The sequence below is a fragment of the Callorhinus ursinus genome, unplaced genomic scaffold, assembly GCF_003265705.2.
Source record: "Callorhinus ursinus isolate GAN/ISIS: 27379988/994484 unplaced genomic scaffold, GSC_fseal_2.0 scaffold18, whole genome shotgun sequence".
NCBI classification, from domain to species: Eukaryota; Metazoa; Chordata; class Mammalia; order Carnivora; family Otariidae; genus Callorhinus; species Callorhinus ursinus.
This window is the reverse complement of record NW_027397080.1, coordinates 35238738-35265437: the sequence shown is the minus strand read 5'-3', so window position 1 is coordinate 35265437 and position 26700 is coordinate 35238738. Positions and strand designations below refer to the sequence as shown.

At 60.5% G+C, this 26700-nt stretch overlaps 1 protein-coding gene across 6 annotated transcripts in view; it reads left to right on the top strand.

Moving 5' to 3' along the window:
- The window catches only part of PRDM16 (PR/SET domain 16), a 310580-nt gene that overhangs the window by 93369 nt on the left and 190511 nt on the right, over positions 1-26700 (top strand). For 5 of the 6 annotated variants that reach the window (XM_073903468.1, XM_073903466.1, XM_073903467.1 and 2 more), the window contains exon 2: positions 7520-7869. The exons of the other annotated variant lie outside the window; for it this stretch is intronic. In XM_073903468.1, coding sequence (XP_073759569.1) covers positions 7520-7869 — 350 coding nt within the window. The remainder of the gene's footprint in view (positions 1-7519; positions 7870-26700) is intronic. 6 annotated transcript variants of the gene reach the window in all.

The window sequence follows — 26700 nt, the reverse complement described above, 5'->3', positions numbered from 1 at the left end:
GGACCGTGTGGACAGACGCTGGTCCAGATTTCTGGAAACCTTCTGGATGTTTTAAGGAGATGTGACCCCCCTCCCCGTGTTAAACCCTATCTGCCCACATATGCGTTCCTATTGTTTCAGCCCTTCTGGGCTGACCCCCCCCACTCACCGGAGCCACTGACCCCCTCGCCCACCTCATTTCAGGTCTGCTTTTTCCTCCTAAATACACCTGGTCTTCTTCAGACCAGGGGCAAGATCTTAGATTGGTTTCCAGTTCATTGAAGTTCAGTGTTAATCTGGTTCCTTTTGAGTCAAGTGTCCACTCAGCCCTGGGCCCCCCGTGTCCTTGTGTCTGGCACCATCAGACCCAGGGTCTTGCGGCTTTGTCAGAAGGCCCAGTTGGTCTGCCCACGAGAAACCATTGCTCCTCTGAGCGGGCAGCCACGAATCTCTGGGTCCAGACTTGCTGGGGGAGCGCTTCTGGCCGAGGGCCCGCCGCCATGCCTCACAGGGCTCCGGGAGTGTTCGAGAGCACCTGGACCAAGCTGGCACATCCAGCTGGGGAGGATGCCTGTCCCCATGTTTAGCCCCATATGTGTTCTTGAAGAGACATTTGGGCAGCCCAGAGCTCCGGGGAGCCAGCTGGCTCCAGGCCTGGACATCATACCACTCACCTCGAGCGTCGTTGTCACCTGCCCAAGGAGGGCGTGTTTATCCCACTGTACACCTCAGCCTGGGGGGCCGGCTCATCGGCTGATGAGCGGAGGGGCTGCCCAGGCCAGGCCGTTGGGGGTCCTCCTCTGAGGATGAACACCGGAGGAGCCTCCATCAGCTCTGAGGGCCGAGCAAGCGACGGGGCCTCTGTGGGATGACCGGAACTGTTCCCTTCGTGGGCTCTGTGGGCTCCATGAGCCGGCCGCAGACCGCAGGGTGGACTCCACCCCAGGTGGCAGCCAAGAAGCAGGTGACACCTCAGGGCGAGGCTGGGCAGCACCATCCACCCCAGATCTGTGGGGAAGATGACACGCTGACCCTGCAGGGCCTGGATGGGGTTCACCACAGGCTGCCCAGACCATCAGAAGAGGTCAGCACACGAGGTCTGGTCCTGAGCCAACGGCTCCTGGGGGTCATGGCAACCTCTCCCCTCTCTCCTGGTGATCTCTTCTCCCCCACTGGCAGACGTGGGTGCCCACCCGCGGGTCATCATCAAATCAGCGGAGGACACTTTGTTTGGATGCAGACCCTGAGGTGATGCCCCACGGGTTCTCACTGGGTGGGGGGGTCTGTGGGCCGAGCTGCTGGTCCCCTGAGGCTGGGCCCGCCCGGGGCCGCCAGCCGGCCTGCTGTCACGGCAGACCCTCCTCAGGGCATTCTCCCGTCTTCCGAAGTACAGCACGTCTGCTTCTGTCTCTAACCCCAAACGACAGGGATGAGAGGCAATGGAGCAAAAGAGGAAACTGGACAAGGATGCGCTTCCCGTCAGACCCCAGGTCGCCCACCTGTTTTGTTTCCGAAAGACCCTTGTCTCTTCCTCCGGGGAGGAAAGGCGGCATCTCAGTGAGCGTGGTCGGGGGACTGAGGCTCTGTGCGGGCGCTCTGGGGTGAGGCCCAGCCTACACCAGCCTGGTCGGGGCTCCCCCACCAGGCCCGGCTTTGAAAGTAACCAGGTAGTCTCCTGCATGCACATTCTCCCCTATTCTGGAGTTCCTGTCCTGGTGGCTGTGGGGTGACCCGTAGCCCCAGTGCCCCCCCAAACAGGGCTGGGATGGGTGTAGAAGCACAGCAGCTCGTGGCGTAGGCTTCAGCCTGCCTCACCTCTGTGTGCCTCTGTTTCCCCATCTGTAAAGCGGGCAGCTCTGCAGCGAAGGGGTGGTACCCGTGGGGGGGTGCGCCCCTCCTCCCACTGCTGATGGGGCCGACGGGGCAGCCGAGCAGGTCCACCTTCAGGGCACTGACAATAGGGTCGGGAGGTGCTCTGCCCACGATCCTCTGTCCATGCTGCTGGCCTGCCCACTCCCTCGGGGCCCCTCTGGAGATGCCACAGGGCACTTCCATCAGAATTTCGGGGTCTAAGGAGTCCAACGGGAAGCCTCCCAGAAGCGCCCAGATTGGGGGTGGATCCAGGGGCCGCCTTTAGCTCCCACTCACCAGCCGGGTCTGCCGCACCCTGGGGACCCCCTGAAGGGGGGGGTCGGTGCCCCTGACCTGAACGAGAATGGCGGTATCTCACTGCTTTGTAAGAATTAACATTTCCAAATCACTGTGGCACCGTGTTCTGATAAGGCCCAGTCTTCCGAGTTGTGCACGGCACCCTGGGGACCTCCTGAAGGGGGGGTCGGTGCCCCTGACCTGAACGAGAATGGCGGTATCTCACTGCTTTGTAAGAATTAACATTTCCAAATCACTGTGGCACCGTGTTCTGATAAGGCCCAGTCTTCCGAGTTGTGCATGGTATCAGGTCCATCTCAACCCTGGGGAACAGGTGGACGGATGTCCCGTCAGGCACGGGCTCCTGGTAGATCTGCTCCTGAGCGTTTATCAGGGGGGCATTAAGGCAGGACGGTGCTGGGCCCGAAGGGGAGAAGGGGCAGGTTTCAGGGGCTCACTCGCAGGGCCGGGCGCTGGGCACCTCGCGGGCCTCCCCTGTCCCAGCCCCACCTGGCACCCTGTCCACACCGAGTGTGAAGATAATGGGGCTCCCCAGTCCTGGGCAATCGGCACCACCTTTTCTGCTTTCTTCCGAAGCCCAGAGAATTAAGGGCAATGGGGTTGCTGGGCGGTCCACACCCGCCTCCCTGCTCTCGGCCTATAGCTCGTCTCAGGGACCTGCTCTGTGGTTTGGTTGACAGGCTGCCGCCAGGCCCATTTGTGCCCTTGTGAGCAAGAGGTCCCTGGTGTTTCTCAAGTTCACTGGGGACACCAGTTGTCAGCCTCAGGGGCTGGTCTTGTGGTTTTAAAGCCCCCCCTCGGGGGGGCAGCAGAAGAGAGTAATTAAACGTGTTCTCGTGGAAACCGCCAGAGCCGAAGGAACCGTCACGGCGCACACGGGTGCAGTAAGAATGGGTGTTTTTCAAAGTAGGTGCTCTTTTAATAGAGATTGTAACTGAAATCACTGTAGATTCACAGACACTTGTAAGAACAAACACAGAGAAGGGCAGGCCTGCGGCCCCGGGTATGGCAGCTGATACCCTGACATGGACACGGGGTAGGGTCCGGACACAGTGCACCCCTCAGGTGCGGGCTTGTGCACTTAGCTTTACAACCCCGGGGGGGGGGGCCGTGCAGGCAGCCCCACAGCCTCGATGCAGGGCCGCGGGCGCCCCAGCCCCTAAGGGGCCTCCCTCGCCTGGTCCTCCGATAACCTCCCGCCTCCCCACGCCCCCCCTGCGCACCACCTATAACGGGCCCTGGGGTCACCCTCCATATGCAACCCTCTCATTCATCGTCTTTCACCTCGATCCCGCAGCTTCCGGGAGCGAACTCACAGAAGTGGCCGGAAGCAGCCGGCACCGGGTGCCCACGCGGCGTGCCTCCCTGTGTCCCAGGAGCTAGCGTGCCTGGCGGGGTGGGCCTCCAGAGCTGGGCCGGTGGCTCTCTGGGCACGAGGGACGGGGGCTTGAGGCCCCAGGGCCCGGTGTCCAGCAGTGGTGTGAGCTCACAGCCCCACGGGCTGAGGCAGGCCACATCAGGCGTCCAGAGGCAGAAAGCCCTGGGGCAAAGAAGGGGTGTTCTGGAGGGCAGTGAGCCCAAGGAGAGCGGTCCAGGGCCCGCGACAGGGCGCACAGCAGGGCTTTCTATTGTCTCTCGCCGGGCAGGTGGGCAATATCACTATTCCCAAAGTGACAGTGATGTCGCAGGCCGGCATCGGGATGCCCCTGTGAGGTTCTTTTGGGACCACGGTGGGGGCAGCCCAGGGCCCGGAGCACCATCCCTCTGCCTTGTGGGAGGAAGGGCAAGGCGGCCTCAGTTCCTGGGCTCTGGAGCTGCACACGGAGGCTTTCGCTTCTCAGGGGTGTCCATGCAGAGGGCAGCCGAGCCCTCCCACCCAGAGGTGCCTCCCTGGCGCAGCCTGCACATGCACACTCACCCCCCAGGCCTCGGCCCCGCCGAAACCCGCATGGCGCAGCGCCCCTGCCAGAGGCACCGGCAGGTTTCCGGCTCCTCGTGGCATGCAGGGGAGGCGGGACCGGAGCAAACCACGCATGGACCCAGAGGAATTCCCTCCCGCCCCCAGCCAAGGGCAGGGCTCCAGTCCGCCCACTCCTCCGTGTAAGGGCAGGAGGAGCTGCAGGTTCAGGGGCCGGTGGTCCTCACCCTGCTGATCACGGTCCTCCAGGTGCTGCTTCTGCCACCAAGGCAGGGGACAGCCTGGGAAGGACTGGCAGGCTGGGCACGGTCCTGACTGGGGGCCGTCTCTCTCGTCTCTCTCCAGACCCCGACATCCTGGCTTCTGGTTTGAGGTTTAGATGGGGGGGCGCTTCTGATCAGAGGTAATTTGCTACCATTAGGGCGGGGGGGGCACAAGTCTCCCACTGTGGGGCTGGAAGAGACTGAGCCCTAAACTCAGGGTTTGGGGTGGGACCCAGGGCAGGTCGGGACCGAGGACATGGTGGCTCCCAGCCGGTGTGGTCCAGACCCAGGGAGCAGCTAGGTTTCTTCACTTCTCTGACCCGTTTTCTGAGACCGAGTGTCCGTTGTTCATACATCGAGCAGCATGTGACAGGCCTCCAAATGGGGTTTCAGCCTGAAGTTCCCAAGAGCTCAGTGACCCGGTGGGGCCGCTGACCTGCAGCAGGTGCCCCGTGGCCATGGCTCAGGACGGCTCCGCTGGCTCACCAGCTCCAGGCTCCCTCTCCTCTCCTCCCTGCTTTTATGAATTTTTAGTAAGTCTCCCAAAAGAATTTTTAGGAACGATGGACTCAGTCATGAACCCTTAGCCTGAAATTACCGCAAAACCCAAATAAAGGACCTCAGCTCTCCCGACAAGTAAACAACACACGATTGCACAGCCTATATTTCCAGAGTCATAAAAAGCTCCTGTTCTTGGCTCTGCATCCTGACTTTCGAGAGAGTGCTGGCTGGAATGTGCCGGCAGTCCTGGGGGCTTGGGGAAAACGGTTCCCACTCCCTGTACATGCCCGCCTCGCCCAGGGCAAGAGGGGCTCCCGGCCGGAGCGCAGGGCTGAGGAAGGATGCTCTTTTGATCCTGCCTCTCTGGCTGCTCGGGGACCCTGGGGGGCTGGGCAAGTTGTGCGGGTCGCCCGGAAGGCTCCGGTGGCCCCGAGCAGCTTGCGGCTTTCTCCAGGGCCTCGGGCTGTTTGCAGCACCTCATTTTCTCCAAATGTCTCCCACACACTGATGAGGTCTCCTCACCCCACCAGTGAAAGAAGAGCTCCCCCCCCCCCAACAGCGGGGGCCGCGGAATGGAGACCCGGCTTCTCTTGGTGGCTTCAGGCAATCACTTAACCCCTGTGCCTGCCGGGGCTGGGAGGCCAGCCGTGCACTGCCTGCCTTTAATCAGCAGGAAACACCACCTTTCTCTCCTAAACTGTTTGCTCGGCCAGTAAATTAAACATGCCCTTAAAGCCTTGGTTTTCCTCCAGTAGGTGAGGAGTTTTGGGAAGTAGAATTCAAACAGGAAAAAAAAAGCCCCCAAAGAGCCCTGAGATGAATATGCACAGGATGGGGACCCCTCCCCCCTTTCTGCGCTAGCAGATCCTAATTGTCCTGGAAGGCAAAGGCATCGCACCCGAGGCACATGGGGAGGGGGGCTCCCAACCTGATTCTGTGTGTGAGCCTCTTGCACTTACCAGTTCCAGATAACGAGGCGGCATGTTAATTACCCCCCTTCCAATTTACCTTTATGCTGTGCACGGTCACCGGGAAGGTTTATGGGGGTGTTCTTTCAAACCTAACGACTTGGATCTTTCTGGCCAAGAGAACCATAGCTGCCCTTCTGTTGTCGCATTTTTGAAAGGAGCCTACGAGTCAATTAGAAGGGAACCGTTGGCCACGTAAAACATAATAATTACTTCTCTGAATGCTGCTAAATTAAATAAGTGTTATCCCCATGATTTTTTTTTTTTTCAAGACTTTGGTTTCTTTTGAAAGAAAACATTTTGTTACTTCTCAGTGGATCTATTTGCACTGGCGTGAGGACTCTGAAGTGATTTCTCCTGTGCTTGAGCGTCCCTGGGCCCCACGCCGGGGGTGGGGGGAGGACAGGGAGGGGCCTGGGGGCAGGGTCCCCGGGTTTCAGGCCAGTGCATAAGGGACTTGGGCAGAAAGGTCCAGGTCGGAGGTTGGCGGGCGCCCTTCGCTGATCTCCCCGTTTCTGTGCGGCACGGTCCACAGTTGTGTAACGTACAAGTTCAGCTTTCGAACGGGACAGCTCATTTGGCACCTTCACGCAGGTGTGCGACCAACACCTCCCTCTCTATCTGGAACATGTCCTTCCCTAGAGGAGACCCCGTGCCCGATACTCAGTCACTCCCAGGGCCCCCAGCAACCACAGCATGAGTTCAGTTCAGTCTCTTGGCCTTGCTTTTCTGGACACTTCCTGTGCACCAAGCGTGCCACGTGAGCCTCCATGCTGGCGCCCTTCACCGAGCGTCCAGGCGCTTCCGCGCTACAGCGAGGTGAGGGGGTGTCCACGCTGAGTAACAGTCCGCTGTGTGGACAGGCACATCTGTTTATCTGTCCGTCTGTGGATGGACAAGGGGTCGTCATGCCACTGGGGACTCCCAGCTGTCTGGGTCCCCGCTTCCCGTTCCTCTGGGCAGAGCTGCTCTCCTGGCTGACCGGCTACTCCTTGCTCCCCTATTCTTCCCTCGGCCCACATCTCTTGGCCCCCCCTGTGCCTCAGGCCTGGCGCACGTCCAGGCAGCCGTATCTTGGCGCCAACCGTCTCCTAGGATGGACCCCAAAGAGAGGCCCACACCAGACCTCAGACCCAGTGACCCGCATCCCCATGACCCCCACATTTGTGACCTCAGCAAACCTCTGTCTTAACTGGCCCTTAGGTCATCAGGAGCTCAGGAACCTGTCTCTGGCCCCCACCAGGACGCCCAGGGCTGCCCAGGTGTTGGAACAGATTTCATACTAATCCAAATTCTGAGTCCTTGCAAGAATCTGAGACATGTCCCTGACCCCTAATTTCCAACGCCAGACACAAACCGGAATGGTTCTGGAGAGTATTTCATTACCGGCCCTGGGCAGGGTGCCCTCTCCGACGGCTCTCCCCACTGTTCCCAAACTCCTGGAGCGTGGGCATCTCCTCTCCCTGCTCTCCTAAAGCAGAAGGGGCCGATGGGTCCTTGGGGGGCCACGTGGGGCCTCGCGGAGCCACACAACCCTGCGGGCCTTCTGAACGCCGCTTCCCCACGTCCCTGGAGCGTGGCGCAAAGGGCATGTCTTCTGGGTGGGGGGTGGCAGTCGGCGCCCTCGGTCCCCATTCTGCCCCGTGTCCCAGGTGGTCCCTACGTGTCACGCACGGGGGAGGGCGAGCCACAGAAGCTTGACGCTGCCTTGTCTCCTTCAGGTGACGGCGACATTGTAAATAACATGCATGAGCCCGACCCGGACCTGCTGGCCGGCGAGAGTGCGGAGTACGAGACAGAGGACAGCGTCGTGTCCCCCATCCCCATGGGGCCGCCGTCGCCCTTCCCCACCAGCGAGGACTTCACCCCCAAGGAGGGCTCGCCGTACGAAGCCCCCGTCTACATTCCTGAGGACATTCCCATCCCACCAGACTTTGAGCTCCGAGAGTCCTCCATCCCAGGGGCAGGCCTGGGGATCTGGGCCAAGAAGAGGATGGAAATCGGGGCGAGGTTTGGCCCTTACATGGGGGCACCCCGGGCCACGTGGAAGGAGGCAGACTTTGGATGGGAGGTGAGCATTCCCGTGTGAGCGTGATTGATCACGGCCATTTATCTTGTGTTCAATCTATTTATAAAGCCGGGCTGAGCAGCGCTGCCCGAGGCGGGAGGCTCGGTCAGAGAAAGCACTCGAATGTCACATTTCCCAGGCTTATTTGGTCCTGCAGCTTGCATGACGCGACTCAGCAAACATCAGCGGTCCTTGTGGGCGCCTGTCAGCCCCCATAGGCTAGGCCTGCTCTCTTCCCGGAAATGTGTCTTTAATGAGCTCATGTCTTAAAACACCCGTGCTCCCCGTCTGGGTCTTAGGTGCTAAGGCTGCAGTCTCTGCGAAACCGTGCAGATTAATGGAATGTCCCAGAACAGGAGTCTCTGCTCTGGGGAACGCTCCTGCAGATGGGGGCCTACCTCCTGTAATGGGGGTGGGGCATCTCCTAAAACACGCCTGGTGACCCTGCTGCCCCCAGACACCCCCTGCACGTGCGTGCCAGAGCTCCCCGCCCACCGTGCCCTGGCCAGCCGGCTCTCTAAGAGGAACCCCCACTTCTCAGATAGCGGGGGAACAAGTCTCATCCTGCCAGGGAGGGGCATCCTGCGGCTTAGATTTCCCTAACAATCTGGGCCTGGCTGATGGTTCTGGAGCCCCTCTCTGCGGTCAGGAGAGGGGAGGCCCACTAGGTGAGGTGCGCCACTGTCCCCAGAGCACCCGTCAAGGGTTTGGGGGTCTTGCGAGGTGGTCTTCATGGGGACCACAAGCCCCATGGAAGTGTTCTCCCTGCTGCCCTGGCCGTTCTTCCAGCCTCATACAGCCAATGCTTGGTGGTATTTTTGGCAAAGACCCTGCCTGGGCAGAAAATGCAGATGCAAACCCGGATTCCTTCTGGGTGTTTCACAACTTCCAAAAGTGCTTGCTGGAGGTCAGCTCTAGGAAGGGGCGAAGTGTCCAAGGAGGGAAGAGGGCCCTGTGTGGCGAGGGGATGTGGCCCGTGGCGGCATGTGGGGTGTGGACGCCGGGGACATGGGGCACCAGCTGAAAGCCCAGGGCTTTGAGGGTTTAGGTGAGAGGTGGGTCGACCAGATGGATGAAGGGACGGGAAGGCCAGAAGCCCTGTGGTGGGAGCCAGTGTGTCCCCTGCTGTCGGGAGGTGGCCGACAGGTGTGTGCCGCTCAAGGTCGGGGTCACCTTCAGAGCAGACCAGCCAGGGGCCTGGGAGCAGGGTACGGTGGGTAGCAAAGGAGTTTGAAATCCCCGTGGCTCTGTGGGCACGTGGCTCTTTCGTGGCTTATGGGTTCGCCCCTTAGGGGACCAAGGAGAGCCTTTTGCAGACTCGGCGAGTCCCGTCCCCCCACCCGGCTGTTCGAGAGAGGGGTTTAAGGGTGTTTGTCGACACGCTCAGAGAGATGTCGCCTGTGTAATTAGCAGGCGGCCTGCAGAGGGCAGAGGGTACGCGAACCCCACAGGTAGCGCTTTGGATGACCTTGAGGCAACTTTGTGCTTGTCTGCCCTGATAAAAGTTTCTGTTTGCTCTTTTTCTCAAGAAATGGTCCGTATCGCTTCGGCTCGCTCAGTGCCAGGGCTGGTACCGGCTGTCACTAGGATCTGCCCGGGGCCTGTTAACTTTGCACATTGTTTATTCTCTGCGTACGTGAGGGAACGTTCTCCTCCACGGCGCGCCTCCCGTGTCTGCAGTGGCCTTTGTTCCGTGGTCGTGACCTCACAGCTGCCTTTCATGCCAGTGCTTAGGAATATTTGCCCACAACCCAACGTCCTCAGTGTTCCAGACGCACCCTGACATTATCTCGGCTGACCTTGCTTTCCTCGTGAGCTCGGGCGCTGGGGACCTGCCTCTGTGATCCGCCTTTGGGCTTTGTGGCCTTCCGTCACACGGGGTCTGAGCCGGTGTGGTGCTGTCCTTGCGACCAAGGCCGAATTGGGCGGGAAGGCTCCGCCTCCCCCGATGCAGGAGAGAGGGGAGGAGGAGGGCACCCCGAAAACTCAGGGCAGACCCACTTTTGCCTGAAATAAATAAGGTCCAGGCATTGTTTTTCCGGCTCCCCGTACCTCAGTTTGGGCCTTTGGGGCAGGAAAACCGACCGTCGTCCCTTGTAAGTGAGCGCCTTGCTGGATTTCCCACGTGTCCCTGCAGACAGATGATTGCGGTTTCCTGTTGTTTTGTGCCTTCCTCTGGCAGGACCGGCGGCTCGGCTGCCCCTTCACAGTTAGGCCCTGTCCTTGCCTTTGCAAACAGGGCCCGAGCCTGGGGGGGGGGGAATCCCGGGTCTTTCTGTGATTCTCGACAGGAGAGGGGCCTCCGGGGAGCCCCTGAGTCATGAATGCTAATAAGGCACTTGAACCGCGGCAGACCCCGGGGCCGCGGTTCCGCGAAGATGCCCTCTGTGGGTTGGCAGTGCACTCGCGAGACCCTGGGATGCAGAGATCGTCAGCGCTGGAGGGTCGTGTCCGCAGGGGACACCGGCCAGACCCGGGACGGTCAGAGGCAGGGCCCAGGCACGGCACAGGGGTGCGTATCATCTTGGGACATGCCGAGTTTCGGATGTGTAATTGCTCACGCTTACACTAGTAATTAAGTATTATAAATCAGGGCAATTTGATTTCATTGCAATTGACCTACTATTCCTTTCCTGAGGAAGAAGCAGTGATGACATGTTAGCAAAGATGACAAAGGAGATCCACGGAGGATCCGGGACGGTCTGCACCCTGATGGCAGACGGCAGCAGGTCTGTGGCTAGTCCGTGCTCGGAGGCCCGGCTTCTCCTGGAGGGCTGGGTCTGGGGGCCCAGCACGCGAGGGAGAAGCCAGACACTGGTGTAAAATCAAGGTCAAATAGGTTATTCTTACCATCATTTGGGGACACCATGGAAACCATTCTCTTTCTACCCTGAGAGCAAAATTCTTGTTCTGGACCATTCCGGAAAATGGTCCTGTTTTCTCTTCTCTTTTTGTAGTGTAGTTTGCTCATTATGCACCCTTCCTGCCCTCCCCACGCGGCTCCTCCCTCCCACGTGTGCATCAGACGGTCGGTGACTCTGAACCTCCTTCTCCTCGCTGCTTTGGGGCACGCCAGGAAGAGATTCCCACGTCAGGCGGGTCCCCGACACCCCTGGATCTGGCCAGCCCGGTGGCCAGATGGGAGGGTGGGCTGTGAGGACACAGCCCCCCAGGATCCATCTCAGAGGGTGGCGGTCTGTCCCCCCGCCTGGGAAGATACCCAAACTCCCAGCCCCCTCTGCCCAGACTCAGCCCGCCGGCTGACGCAGCCACCACTCACTCTGCCCAGAATAAATCACCCCGTGATTGCATTTGATTGCCCTGGGGTCTGAAAAAACAATGATTTTGATCATTTGTTGAGTAAATCATGACATTTATCATCGTGCTGCTTATTTTGCTAATTAAGAGCTGGCTGCGAGGGACAGCCCAGATAGCGGGCTCCTCGGAGGTGCCACCTGCCCCGGATTCCGGGCTTGCAGCGCGTGGGGAGCATCGTGCAGGACCCCGGAGGGAGGCGGCAGGAGCAGGTTTCACCCTGACAGTGCCCACGCTCGGCTTGCTTCCTCCTTGAGCCTTGCGTCTCCGCCAGAGAGCCCGCTGAGGGCAGGTTCTCCGGTACCCAGCGCATCGCCCGGCCTGTAACGGGCGCTCCAACATCAGCTGTTGAATGAGTGTCTCTGCCTCTGTTTGAGAAGCTGGTAGAAAATGTTAACGTGAACTGAGGGGTTTCATTTATCTGCAGAATTCACTCAAGTGGATTACTTCATCCCTTGGCTTTAGTTTCTGAATAGTAATATGCGTGTTCATTTGTTCAATCAACAAACAGGCTGTGTCTGGGCCAGGCCTTATGGGAAGCTCTGGGGTCACAGGGGATAGCAGCTCCAAGACCTCAGGCTGCCGGGACTGCCGCTGTCCCATCACACAGCTCCCAAGCCCCCTCCTCCAAGCTCCCCAGGGCCCTGCTGCAAGGCTTTGCTGAGGGCCAGGACCCCCCCTGCCTCCTGCGGACCACACGCTCCCAGGACATCCAGAGTCGCCAGGCTAGGCGACGGCTCTCACCCAGACCCTGCACTCTCGGATGCTGAGAAATTTCTGTAAATTTAAGAGTATGTTACGATCCAGAACACACCCCTGGAGAAAGGCCTAGGGTTCAGAGGAAGCTATGTCTCTATGTGTCCAGGCTTGCCCACCTACATGTATTTTAGAACAGCAATGCTTTCTTTTCCGAGGTAGCCGCTGAGCATCCTTAGCATGAGAGGAAGTTTGGAGGTCTAATTTTGGTCCAGAGTATAGGCTGTCCACTGTGGTGGCCATCCAGCCTCTCACATCGCCAGAGGGCTTTCTGAGGCGCTGGGACACACACACAAGAGCCGAGAACTAGCTTCTCCAACTACCGGGAAGCCTTCCCCGGCCCCCAGGTTGGAGGCCTGGAGTCCTGGGGTCGGTGGCCTTGCACCCTGGCTTCTCACTGGCCTAGCCGGGCGTGGCCGGGGAGTCACACAGACACCCCAGGGCTGCAACCATGTGGCCCCCGACCTGAGGCATCCATCTCCTCCTCAGATCCAGGGTCTCTGCGGGAACCTCTTTTCCTTCTGCTCTGGCATATTCACCTTCACCTCAAACACCTTCGCCTCGTTGCTCCACATCCAGCTGTTAACCAGACCTGCCCCCGCATGGTCACATGTGAGTGTGCACATGCACACACACGCACACATGCTCCCGCATGTGCGTGCATGCACGCAGACGCACATATGCACACAGACGCGTATACACACGCACACACGCGTGCACACACACACACGTGCACACATGCATATGCACAACGCACACGCACACATGCGTGAACACGCACCTTTGGATTTTGCTGAAAATCCTAGACTGGGTTCCTGGCCTCCAAGGGCAGGAGGTACCTGTCCACCCTGCCTGGAGTTGGCAGCTCTGGCAAGCAGAGGGCCTCCAAAAACTGCCACCCTGTTGCCCAGGGTGCTCAGTCCACGGGGGTCCAGAGAGGTGTGGGAGGGGCCGCTGGGGATGGGTCTTCAGGAGCATGTGGGTACTGAGCAGACGCTGCCTGTCGCTGTTCCCGAGGTCAGCTCTCCCCGGGGCCTCCCCCCACCCACCGGGGGAGGCGTCTGTGCTCCCTGCGGCCCACGCGTGCCCACGCACACTTGCTCACACGCCCCCGTGCGGGGACCATGCCTGAGCCTCCTCTGTGCGGCTCTCACGCTGGAGTGGACACAGATGCGTGCCCCGCTGGGGTGGCTCTTAGACGGTCTCACTGTGTGTTACTCTCGGCATTCCCGTTGTGGGGTAAGAGGTGTGGCCACGTCGGGGCTGGGAGCGGGCAGCGGCCCACACCGTGCAGGCTCCGCTCTGCGGCCCCCTGCCTCTCTGACAGCCTCACAGGGTAAGTGTTCGAATGCAGTATTCTCAGCCCCAAGTCTCGGCCATCCTTTCTCTGTGCACACTGGGGACCGTGAGGGACAGCAACCCACCCCCCGGCCCCAGGAGTCTCAGAACCTCCCTGCTTTGCTGTCCCCTGCCTGGCACTGACTCACCCCCGATGCTTTCCACTCTCTGTCTGGGCGGCCTGGGGTTTTATTTTAGGCTGAGATACATGGCAGGGTATTTCTCCCCCTAATGACTTTCTGAATGTGTTAAGAGGCACCCCATACATTCTGGAAGTCGTAAGCATGTGGCTCAGTGGATGCTCACACTGCTCGGAAACAACACCTGGACAGTCATGCGTTTGGGGCATCTGGATCCGAGGGGCCACGTCCCGTGGGAACAGGGCACGGCCTCGGTGTGCGTGCCCAGGACCTCACTCATGGACTCCTCGCTCTCCAGGAGCCACTCGGCACACACCCCATGCCGTCACTCCTGAACACCACGACATCGGGTCCAGACGTTTCCAGCCTAAGAATGCCATGGGATTCTGCACTATCTTAGGCCCGGCTCTGAGGCGCGGGTATATAAGGAATTTCAGAAAAAAGGGGAGAGAATGACTAAGAATACCTCCCTGATAGTGTTCTCCTTTATTTCCTTAAGGGGTAATAACTCAGCCACAATCCAGCAGAGGGTACTTTCTTTAAATAGAGCATTCTGATTCACAAGCGAAAAAGGAAATAAATATTTTCTTTTCATATTCGAGAGACGTCCCCGAATACCAACTTCTTAAATGGTATTTTACCCTGTGCATCTCTCTCTCTCACACACACACACCAGCGACAACCAAGCCCACCCCTGCTCTGGAAAGGCTTGCTTGGGAAGCAGCACCGTGGAAAATCCTGACGGGTTGTCAGAAGGAAGAGGGCGGGAGGTGGGGGAGAGGAGAGGCTGGCTTCCCCTCTGCTCTGCTCGGCAGCCCGTTCCCATGGGGCCCTGGCTCAGCCCTTCCTGCTGGCTCTGAAGGCCAAGACCAGAGAGCCGAGTGCTCTGTCACCTCCCTCCCATCTCTCTTTCTCTCCTCCAGGAAAATAGGGGATGGTACATGGAGGGAAGGTGACAAAGGCCCTCTGTGCTGGGCCGGACTGGCGAGGCCGGGGCGGGCTGACCTGGCCACTGCTGTGTGGCCGGGCGTACAGACCAGGGGGATGGCCCGTGGTCACTGGGCGCCTGCTGTGTGCTGCACACTGTCCACACAATGCTCTTTCTACGCCCGGTCCTCATTCTGCCGTCTGTAAAGGGATCCCACGTCCCAGCCCCGTGGGCAGCAGGGGGCCTGACACGGTGTTAGCCACCACCCGTCAGGGGGCCCTGTTGCTTATGTGGAATTCTCCAGACCCCAGACAGAGCCTTTGGGTCAGGATTCAGCCGTTGCCCCTGAGCGCCTGGGGCCGGGCTGGGGCTGAGATGCGTCCAGGCTGGAGCCTCATGGCAGGACCCACCCAGCCAGTCAGCCTCTGAGGCACGGTCTGGATCACCCTTTGCACACAAGGTTTTGTTCTGGCCCGAGGCCAGGGAGGGGCACACACCCCGCCCTGCTCACCTTAGGCTTGGGTCCCAAGCTGTTGTGCTGAGCATCCTCCAGGGCTCTTTCAAAATGCAGATTCGGGGTGAATCTGCTAGAGTCCGGTGGGGGTCCCTGGGAATATGCACCCTAACTAACCATGGGAGCCTGCGCACTCAGAGGAGTCCCTTCCGGACCCAAGTCCTGGGGAAGGGGGGCTTACCTTGAATTTGCTGCCCCTCCAGGTGCCTCCCTCCCCTCACCCCTGGGACTACAGAGAGACGTTTTCCTGCAGGTGTGAGGACAGTTAGCAACAGAGCCTTTCTTGACCACAGAGCCTGTCAAGGCCCGGTACAAAGAGTGAGGGTGGGGTAACCAAGGGGGCTGTCCCCATGAGCAGGGGACAGAGGGGACCCTGGCCGCCCCAGCGTCACCAGCTTGAGCTCGGGGCGGCAGGTGAGGCTGGGCAGGGGGGTCCTAGGGCTCTCACCCCTGTACAGTGGGTCCCTCCCATGGCCGTGGCTGGGACAGCCACTGCTTCATGCCTGGAAAGCCCTGGGGGCACCACTGTTCTTGCTCTCATGGTGCAGGTGGGAGCCCGAAGCCCTGGGTGTGTGTGTGGGGGGGTCACGCAGGGTCTCACAGTAGGTTGGCATCGGGGTCTGTGATCAGACTCGGTGCCCTGCCGAGTGCCCCTGCTGCTCATGTAGCCCACTCATGCCGGGGCAGGGACTCAGCCGACCCCTTCCCCCGTGCCTCCAGCCCACGTGGACACCCCATGCCCCCGCCATGCCCAGTGGGTGATGGCCGGGCCACGGCTCCCCCCATTCCAAGGGGAGGTGTGCAGCGAGTTCAAGCTCCTTTGTCTGCTCCCCTACGGCAGAACTCAGACTCCGCAGGTGGCGCTGGTGGCCCCTTCTGGGCTGACCCCGCCTGCCCGAGGCGGGAGGCAGTGGTGGGGACCCACCTGCCAGGACGAACCATCTGCACCATCATCATTTATACAGAAATCTTTCTATTTTGGAGACTCCCCAGCAGCAGACCTCCCAGGGAGTGGAGTGGGCAGCACTGGCCGGGGGGCTCCCTGGGAAACCCCAGCATGGCCTGGGCCATCCTAGGTCCAGCCCCTCCATAGGCCTCCCTCTCGCTGGGTTGGACGAGAGTCCCAGGCGTTGCAGGCCATAAAAGGTCTCCCTGGGTCATGGGACAAGGGCGTGAACCTCCCAGCCAGGCCTGGCCTGCTTATCAGAGCTTCTCTCCAGTTGAGAATTTCTGTGACCGGTCACCCCTGGGTTAGGAATGTGTTCTCAGCATGTCACCGGCCACCTCTGCCTCAGCCAAAACCGAGGGCAACACAGCGGCTCACACTGCCGAGGGACCCCTGCAGGTGCCCTCCCTGTTCGGCTCAGGGCTGGCGCAGGGCGCTGTGCGTTCCGTCCGTCCTGCTGGGTGCCGGGCGCTATGACGCGGCTGGTTTTTGCCCCGATCAAGGGTCCGATCAGCCCAGGGCGGCCTCTCTGTGGGGGAGCGGTTAGCGTGGGCGCAGGACTGGCGGGGGTGGGGGATTATGGCTACAATCCATGGAGGGTATGCTCCACATGGCGCCTGCCGTGCCTTTCACACCATTTAGAACCCAGTGAATAAAACAGCCTAAAAGGGAGTCAGTCCTCAGGATTCACGCTGGTGTATCTGGGGGTGTCTCCTCCTCCGAGAAGAAAAATGTTGAGAGTAAAGTGTCCGGGTGGCACCCTCCGGGGCGCCGGGACCCCGACACCTGTCACACGTGTGGCCATTTCCCAGGGCAGCATTCCAGCGGCAGCGCCCGGGGGCCCTCGTGGGTCCGGCCTGCATGTCCTTCTGCCGCGGGAGCCACCTGAGTCTGGCTCGCAGACGGCACGTCCCCCGTCTGGGCTAATGCCCAGTCTAATTGCACACCCCATTGTGTCCTCTCTGCTCGGTCGTGTCCCAGATACCCACATCACTCCTGGCCCATTTAGATCTTTCTAAAGTCCATCGGGCTTATCAGCACAGTCATTTCATGAGGAGCTAAGATTTCTGCCATTTAGGCCTGCGGCATTGTCTGTCCCTGCAGCGGCTGAGATAAACCCTCACCCAGAACAAAGTCGCCGTGACCTTTTACAAGTAGGAGCGGCCTTGTTTCCCTCTAGACTAATTTATCAGCCTGCCTCTCAGCCAGGCCCTCAGTGGAGGCCCCGAGGCCGCTGCCAGGAGGGGACAGGGTTTAGGATGCCTGGCGGGTCCTCGTTTTCCATGGGCAACTTGGGGTCGGGGCCAAAGCAGGAAACGGCCGTGGGAAGTGCAGGGACTGGCCCGGGAGACACAGCCAGGTGTTTCCCAAAGAGGGCAGGGCCTGTGGGTGGCTGGGCGCCCTCCCCTGGCCGCCTTCTGGGCCAAAGGTGATCCAGACAGCAAGTAACAATAAGGATATGAAATGGCCTACAGGCCCCGGCACCCCCAGGATTAGCCACTGAGGTCCAGGAGGATGGCCACGGCTCTGCCCTCCCTCCTGCAGGGGCCAGACCTCACACAAGCCAGCATGGGCAGCGCTTTGGCCTGAGGGCCTTCCGAAGAGCCCATTTCTAGAAGGTTCCTGCTGCTCTGGCGAGTGGTGTTTGGTTCACACCAGGGCATCCCACCGAGTGAGCTTGTAATAAGCCTTGTGTGTGTGAAGAATCACCCGGGGCTCCCCGGCCCGGCTGTGCGCTTCTTGCGGCCAGGCAAACGGGTTGAGCCCTGGAGCTCCCCGGTCATGGCATGCCGACCTCCCGGGCTTGCCAAATGGGGGGGAGCCAGAGGATGCACCGCTGCGGGCCCAACCGCTGCCCAGGTTGCTGCCGCCCTGCACAACCCTGGGGGACCCCAGGTGACCCTTTCTCAAATCTGAACTTTCCAAGGTGATTCTGACCCCCGGTGGGCTCAGGGTTGCAGTCCCACCTTCTGTCTGCCTCTTCTTCTGTTCCCGGGGAATTGGGAAGTCTCAGGCCTCCACCTCCTGGGCGCACACAGCAGGCTGTGATGTCAGACTGCCTGCCGAGCTGATGATGGAGACTGTCTCTTCACGGATGCTGAGGGCTCGCCTCCATCCTTCCAGCTGGGAGAGCCCACGGTGGCAACGGTCCAGGCTCCCAGGGACCCCTCTGTTGCTCAGCCGCACAACCGGACATCCCCGGTGAGGGCTGGCTTCAAGGAAGGTGAGCATCGGCCAGCTCTTTACAGCACTGAGGTCTGGCCTGCGGTGGGACACCGCCGTGGATGTGGCCCTTTGCCCGTGGCTTCCTTTAGACTCAAGCACAGTAGGAGACCTCAGAGCCGTTGGCGGGACCTGAAGCTGGAGCTTGGGGCTCCTAAACATGCAGTGGGAATTAAGGGTGCTTGCCTTGTCCTTGGCCACCCTGGTCAGGGGCCTCAGGATGAAAATTCTGCAGGACATGCCGCCGAGCCTCCATTTCCCTGAAAGTCCTCCTGGGAGGGGCCGCCACCGCACTTGGCACCGACTTCCAGCCCCACACCAGGAGACGGCGGGGTCGGGGAGAGAAGGGTGGGGTCGGGACTACAAGTAGATCCAGGGCACATCCAAGCCTGGGTGAGGACCCCTGGGAAGGCAGATTCCCTCAGTGACTGATGTCCCTCTGTGGACAGGGACCTCGGGCTCTGTGCCCTCACGTGGGCTGGAGGGGATGGAAGAGGGGTCTGTTCTGCATTTTGATAAGCACCCTCCAGCTCCATTAATATCATCATAGGAGCTGCCCCGTGGAAGAAGGCATGTTCCCTTGTCTGTGCGGTTGGCATTGTTGTGGGGGGTTACTGTCACTGAGCCGACCTGGAAGCCCGTCCAGGGACACGGTGACCGAGAGGAGCATCTCCAGTCTGGCAGACCGGCCTCCACCGATCTCGGCTCCAGCCTGTCTCCCGGCCCTCTGGGCATCCCAGCGCCTCCTCTGCCTCCAAGGAGTCACGTGGCTTGTGGGACACAGTCCCCGACGAGTCCGCACTCCACCGCTCACGACCAGGGCATCCAAACCAACAGTGGGGACACGGGCTTGTTGGCCGTTGGGAGCAGCGGGCTCAAGGCGCCTTGCAGAACCCGAGGGTGGTGGTCTCTACCCTTACCCCCCCCCCCCCCACCGCAGGCCCCAGCCCCCGGACGTCAGCCGAGCGTGCGTCCCTCCAACGGACCTCCAGCCAGACCGTGAGCCAAGGCCCACAGCCAGGACCTGTCTGGAGATGCGAGGCCCTCCCCAAAACCAGGCCGCGTACAGCCTGAGACGTGAAGCCAGAACTCCCGACTCCTTAGGGTCCGTCTGTCTTGGATCGACTCCCTTGTTTACTGGATTGAAAATATGTTAACGATTGGGAGGCCCGAAGCAGCAGGCCCATCAGGCCCAGGTGGTCTTGGTGGCACCGGGCTCCGGCTCCCCAACCCGAGGCTGCACATTTGTTGTGGCCCCCGGGGCGGGTTCTCTGTGCCAGGACCACGGCACTGGAGCCCACGAGGGCGGGGTCTCCCACCCTCCCTGTCTGGCAAGCGGACCTGCCCGCTGCAGAGGACTGGCCTCCTCTGCAGTCCGTCACGGGCACCACAGCCCCTCTGGCCTCCTTGCTTGAGCGGTGCCCGTTCATCAGCACAGATGCCACATGTCCAGCCGTGCCCTGTGCCCTCCGGGGCTGAGGTCGGGGAGGACAGCACTTCCCTGGGGCAGTCACCCTGCTCCACCTGCTCGAGGGCGTTCCTCATGTTCCCCGGAATCCAGGCCGGGCCCCCTCTCTGGGTGTGGCTGTCTGCTTACACCCTTTTCCGAGGGTCCCGGGCTGCACACGGCTCAGTGGTCCTCACTGATCTCGTGGTGCACAGCCCGGGAGGTGGCTCCCTGGGAGGTGTCACCCTGCCCCCCACCTTACCTCCAGGCGGACATTCATCCTTTCCGTTACAAGAGGGAAAACTGAGTCTCAGGAATGGTAACTGATGCTGCTAACAGAGCAGGTACACTGGGGCGTCCGGTCCAGCCCAGACCTGGTCCATTCACTTTGCTTCACCCATTTCCAGTAACGGGGCGCCCCTCACACTGGGACACGCAGGAACATGGAGAAACCTGCACGGCAGGGGTCAGGGCCCAGTGCTGCACACCTGTTCTAAGAGCAAGAAGGCCCAGCCCATCTGCCACCCGCGTGGGGATCACCTGGCCCGCGTCACACCCTCTAGTACTCAGCAGGCGAGGGACACGATGGCCATTTCAAGACTCTCTGTTTGTCCCTTGTAAGCATCAGACAATTTGTGGGGTTTTCCAAGATGGTGTGGGAGACAGAGGAAGGTGGCTCAGACCCCAGATGCTGCTGAGACTCAAGCCATCCCCCGATGGCCTCAGTTTCCCCACATGTTAAGCAAGAGGATGGACACCAGTCGTCCCCAGGGCGCCTCCCATCTGCAGCCTGTCGCCTGAATGCGCTGATCTTTTCGAGGCGGGGGTGACAGAAGAGCTCGGGAGAGTTTTCTCTAACAGAATATGGCCACACGGGCGGCGCACCCCCAAGCTCAGGGCCGCGGTTCTCTCCGCATGGGCATTTTGTCCCCGATGAGCCCTCTGACCCTGAGGTTCCCGTGGACCGCCTCCCGGGGTCCCTGGAACCAAGTGCCTGGCTCCTTCCTTCGTTTCTCTGGGCCCTTGTGCAGAAGGGGGGCTCACAGAGGTCATCAGAAGTGACCCCCAGACAGTTCCACGCACTGCCGCCCGGCGCTGGACTAAGTCAACAATGAGACACCTCAGAAAAAAATGACCTTGGTGCCCAAACAGTCTTGGCGAGCCTTCCTTCTACAGTGCTTTCCGAACAGAACACCTGAGGGCAAAGGAGCCGAATGGATGACAGAAGGTTCTGGAGCCCGGAGCACCTGACAGCGAGGAGGGTGGCTGCCGCCCCCCGTGAGGGGCCTGCGCTATCCCCGGCCGCCTCTCCGTGGGACCTGCCCCACACCGTCCCCAGAATGTGGTGGCCAGCTAGAACTCCATGGCGTGTAGACGCATCGCCCCAGGACCTCTGGCTTCATCTGCACTGTGGGGTGCACTGTGTTCCTTCTCTAGGGGCGCCTGTCACGTTAGACCCGGGCCACCCCACCCCAGTGTGATCTCATCTCTACTAATCACATCTGCAATGACCCTATTTCCACATCAGGCCCCGTTCTGAGGTCCCCGGGGTTAGGACTTTGACATGTGAATTTGGGGGTACAGGACTCACCCCATACAGACCCCTTAGAGATTAAACACCTGGGCCGGGTCATACTCAGGTAGCATAAGGAACGGGAAGTCGTGCTGGGGACCCCTGTATGTGATGCTGGTGCCGAGACCCCCGGCCAAAGGGTGGAGCATGCCTGACAGGCCATGTCTGACACAGAGCGTGGCGCCGAAAGACCCAGGAGGGGTTTGGTGAATCATAGCACAGATCATGACAGTAGCATACTTTTTTAGGGTTAGCATTTTTAGCTAATCCCGACATTTTCCACGTGGGGGTAGCAGCAGGGGAATCATGTGGGAGCTGGCAGACCCAGCCCCTCACCCTGGTCTGTGCTTGCGCCCCGGCCAGCCTGCAACGCTCCCTGCAGGGCTCCGGAAACGTCTTCCTCAAGCAGGAGACGCTGATGTGGGGGGCAAAGAGATGCAGCGTCAGCACCTGAGAGGGGAGTGCTCGTCGGGACGAGAGCAGCGCGAGACCCCCACCCGCCGGGGAGACAGGCCCCCCAGAACCAGCCGGCGGGGGCACCTGGACCCCCTCGACACCGCCCATCCCAAGGACTCGCCTGGCTCCTCCCGGAACCAGTGCCGGGCGAGGTTGGGGGTCAAAGGCGTGGCTGTGTTGTGTTTCAGGTTTCCCGCCAAGGCCACGCAGGCCCCGGGAGGGGTTGTGGACCAGCCTCGGAGAGGCCGTGCGGGCGCGTGTCTGCGCTCTGCCGGACCCCAGGGCTGCTGACCCCAGCACCAGGGGTGCGCGCCCCCGAAGGCCCTCGGGAGTCCGTTCAAAAAGAAATGGTTAAAAGTGGGCGGGCGGCAGGAGAGCGTGGAGGCGGACAGAGGCCCAGCGGTTGGCTAATTGGAGAGCGGGACCAGTGCGGGGGGGAAGGCCGCGCACCCGGACAATGTCCTCCGGAGCCAGGGGCTGGGAAGGCCCGGAGGGATTGTTATCGAATTAGTTGAAGTCAGAGCCCCCCTGAATGAGGCAAAGCAGGAAAGGGGAAATGAAGGCCCGGGTATAATGCGGCCTAAATGAGGGGCCCCATTCACTGCTCATGAAAAGGCTCCGGCTTCTTTTCTTGGGGAAAGGGGCGGCGAGCTCACTTTTGTTTGGCTGGGGGCGGGGGCTGCTCCTGGAGGATATACTTACCTACAGCCAGTGACAGGCAGAGGGCGGGAAAAGGGGGCATTGAGAGTAATCCCAGCGCCCGGGAGGGATGACAGCGGACACAATCGCACGCACACATCAAGGGCGCTCCGAAGAGCTCCTTCTCGTCTCGCCGCACATGTCCTGGGAGGCCGTGGGCCGGGTCGCCCGTGTCAGCCGAGCTCGCCCGCCAAGGACGCCTGACCCCCAGCCCACCATCCACTCCAAGGATGGAGATTTAATACACGCTCACATGGCGGGTTTGCGTCTCACGAGTTGAGTCGGGGAATGATGCTTTGGGAAGTTGCCCCCAAACCCACGGACAGAGTGGGGACCGGGGGGCGGCCACAGGCTACATGAACACTAAATACCTGACAAAGTGCTATGCTCAGTAAATATTTGTTGAATTCGCACATTAATTAATTTTCCAGATGAGATTTTCCTAATCCGTTTTTTAAAGAAAATAAGGATTAAGTGCGAGTCTGGCCGTGAGGCCGGCCCGGGGAGGTGAGAAGCAGCGTGGTATTCAGGGGTGCCGGCTGGGCGTGTGGCGGGCGGGACGGCCTTTCCTGCACCCTCAGAGAAGCTGCTTTGCTGTTGGAAGCCCACCCACAGCGGGGGGCCAGCACCTCTTGGCCCGCTCGTGCCCCTGGCCGCGTGCGGCATGTGCCTTAACTGCGGGCACGTCCGCATCCCCCAAGCCACCATCTCGCGGGGATCTGGATGTCACAGGGATCCAGAGGGCCCCAATTCTAGAACTTGGCACAGAGCAGCCGTGAGGCACACCCCCCAAGCCCCCGCGGGACCCGCTGGCCCAACCAGAGGTTTCCTCAGTGTTCATCGGAGCTGTGGACCCGTTGACCTCCCCACCTCGTTCCCCTTCACCAGGGGCCCCAAGGAGCACCGTTGTCCTGGTTTGCTTAGCAAAGCCCTTGTCCGGGGTCACAGAGCTGGTTTGGGGCGGCCTTCTAGGGCCCGCTGCCCCACGCTGACCTGGGCCTTCCCTCTGCAGCAAGCGGTGTCAGGAGGTACAAGTGTCAAACCTCCCAGTGAGTGAACGTCCGGAACGGGCTTTATTGATGCTGCGTATCTGCTTCTGGGTGTCGCTGGGGAGACTGGCTCTGCCCGTGCTTGCTGGAGGCTGCATGCCCCTCTCGCCCACATGGGCCAGGGCCCAGGAAGGAGCAAAGCCCGCATAGTGGCAGGTCCTGAGCCCTGGCGAGATTTATTCAGAAACCTTCGTGAACTCCTCATCTCCGCAAGGTGGCGGAGCTCCCGGGATTTTCGATGGTATCTGATTTTCCTGGATAGATTTACTCAGGTGTTGGAGGGAGAGAACAGCTGTGTGTGCCCCAGGCTGGGTGGGCATGGGTATGCGTCCTTGGGGATGAGCAAATACGCATTTATTTGCAACAAGGAGTCCCTTCCGAGCACCTGTGTGTCCCCAGGGATGACATGGCAGATGGCGGGCTTCGGGAGCCCTCGGGGTGGAGACCTAGATGTTTTATGAAATGGCAGGCGTACGTTTTACTCTTTCTACAGACCATAAATGTTTCCTGAGCAGCAGTGAAGAAATTACTCGCAGGGAAGTGAAATGATGGGTGTCAGGGCTGAGGTCCTGGTGCCCGGTCAGAGGGGCATGCCTTCGCAAAGGTCTCCAGTGACCGCCGTTTATGAGGGAGTCTGAGACACGCGCCAGCCTCACACACACACACCCTGGTCACAGGGGAGGAGGGAGAAGGCAACAGCCCACACAGGGCACACAGAGGAGGTCCGTGCAGCCCGCGATCCCCACCGTGTGCCAGCTTCCAGGGAGGTGAAGGTGGCCCCTGGGATGCAGATGAGAGGAACCGGCCAGAGACTGGAGCCAGGCCTCGGGGGATGGTCTCGGGGTGGGGGGCTCCCAGGCAGGCGGACGTGTCCCCGTGGCGCGTGCCGCACCAGCTCGGCAACCTCGGTCTCCAAGATAATGTCCAAGAAAGAGTTCTAGCTCAACACTGTTTGTCCCTTTTTTATGATTTGGTAAGACATTTGCAAGGTCATTTAATTACACCTCTCGCACATCCACACCCTGCAAACTCCCCGGCCGCGTGGCCCGACCAGATCCCTTCCTAACAGCGGATTTTACGACCTCAGTGCCTTTGGCATCCGTGCGCAGCGAAGATACGTGAGGTTCTGCTTCCCGGGGAGACCAGCACATTGCCAAGGGGCAGTTTGGAAGCAGCCAAGTGCCGGCCAGAGCTGATGAAGGAGAGGGCTTTGCTTTCAGGGTTATTTTTAAGTTATGCTTGTGGGTGGTGGCAGCTGGAAGTCCCTTTGCCCAGTTTTGTGGCCTAGGGCACGGTGGTCCCGAGACCCTTTGCAACTGCCCAGGTTCGGATCACGGGTCTACTAGCCGTTACGGTGGTGGCCCTCCCCACGGGGCCTCAGTGTGCCTGCCTGGAAAGTGGTCCCAGGCTCTCTGGCTGTGGGGATGGTGGGGACTGTCCAGTGCCTTCCGCATTCAGACGGCAGGTCCATGTGTAGCCTGCGAGCGTGCCAGGCCCGTGAGGTGCCCCAGAGTCACCCCCCGGGGCGTGACAGGAGGGCAAGTGGAGTGACCCGCACAGAGGCATCTCACATTCTTTGTTCAAAGCAGGTTTCTGCCACTGCCTCTCCTGACTCGCAGGCCTGGGCGTCTCGGCTTTGGGCGTGGGCCCGGGCACTCCGGGTAGCGAGCACCCCGCTTGCCAGCAGCACCCCCAGCCGACGTCCTGACGACCAGACTGTGTCCGGACACTCCAGACGTCCTCTGGGCAGCAGAACCGCCCTCGGCTGAGACCCAGGAGGCTAAGGAGGCGTCGATCCCAGGATTTTCCTGCTTCCTTCTTTGGAGCAGTTTCCGCTTGCTCCTGCGGGTGCCTTTGCCATCTGCCAGGACCAGGTGCCCATAGGGAACCTGCAGGCGCCCTTGTGCTGAGGGGATGGCAATATCCTGTGCCTGGCCCTCTGCCGCTGCCCGTGCCCCTTGCGACCACTGGGCTCGGGAATAGGCTGCCCATCTCCCCACATGGCTTCTGGCCCTGGCACCGCTCGTTCCTTTCCAGAGCATCTGGCCTAAGCCAGAGCTGGGCCCCTGCCCAGGCTTAGAGAAGGTGGGTTCTTCTTCCTCGTTCCTGAAGCGGCCATGCAGGTGTACATGAGACCCCAGGGGGACCAGGAGAGAACAGACAGACAGTCCTTCTGTGCAGCCCTGAGCAGGGACGAGCATGTCACCTGCCTGCAGGATGGCAGCCCCGGCAGGCTCTTGCCATGAGCCAGGGGGTGGGACAAGGCCAGCGAGCGGGGCAGAGGGCTCAGGTCGCATGGGGCGCGGCAGACCTGGGTCGGCCCAACCCCCCCGTGGCTCCCTGCTGGCCCCCACACAGAGGCGGCAAGTCGTCTCGCTGAGCGGAGATGTCCTGGTTTCTGGTTATTCGTCTCCTATTTAATGCAAGGGTCATCAACATCTCCACGGTTGGCGTGGAGACGTATTCCTGCTGGGGGGGTAGGCAGTGGTGGCGGACCGGCCTGTCAGGGAGCTCATGCCGACAAGGCCGTCTGGGCAATTCCCAGTGAGCTCAGCAGGGAACGCTCCGTGCTGCACTTGCAGGGTGGGGTAGGCCGACGTCAGGCAGCCTTTGAACGTTTTTGTCAAAAATATGGGAAAATTCTGGTTCCAGTGACAAGAAAAATTAATCATTGATCTGGTAAACGTTCATGCCTGAGCAGGAAAGCAACAAGATAAGAACCCAGAATCAATCTCAGACTGGGATTTACCAAACACGGTCGCATTTGAAATCCATGGGAGTCCAGAAAAATGTCCCGAGTAAGGGAGCAGAGGATACCAGCTCCGCAGGTGCCCAGTCCTGACCTCAGACACACCAGAGCCGGCCAGGCTCCCGTTTGCTGCTGAGGTCTGTGAAGGTCACTTGCATGCACGTGCTCCCCTCAGAGAGCCAGGCCGGCGGCCAGAGCTGGGCGGCCTCCGCCCGCCTCCGGCACCGTCCAGCTGGAAGCAATGCAGGTGCGTGTGGGGGCGGGGCACCACGCGGAATGTCCTGGAACCCCAAGGTGGCAGCCTTTCAGAGACTGACTTAGTACAGACGTGCCCCTGCTTCAGGGCATTGTCCTGGCGATTGGCGCCCCGAGCCTCAGCAGCACCATCACCACCCATCCTTGCCGGGGACCTCCCTGAGTTCTGGGCCTTGTCTCGTGATCTCCTGGGCACTGCAGCCAAGGACTGTCTCCAGAACTTTCCAAACCGGAGGAATAAGAGGACCTGGCTGAGGCTGACATTCTGGAAAGGCATCGTGAACCGGCTGTGTTCTGGTCCCCCACGGTTGAGGGGGGCTTTCCAGAAGGCGCACTCCCATTTGTTCTTGTGCGCGTCCATTCACGGGATCCTCATTCAACGTGGAGGACCCCGCCGTACTCTCTAGAGACAGTTGCAAGAAGACGTTCGACCCTGTGAGCCACGT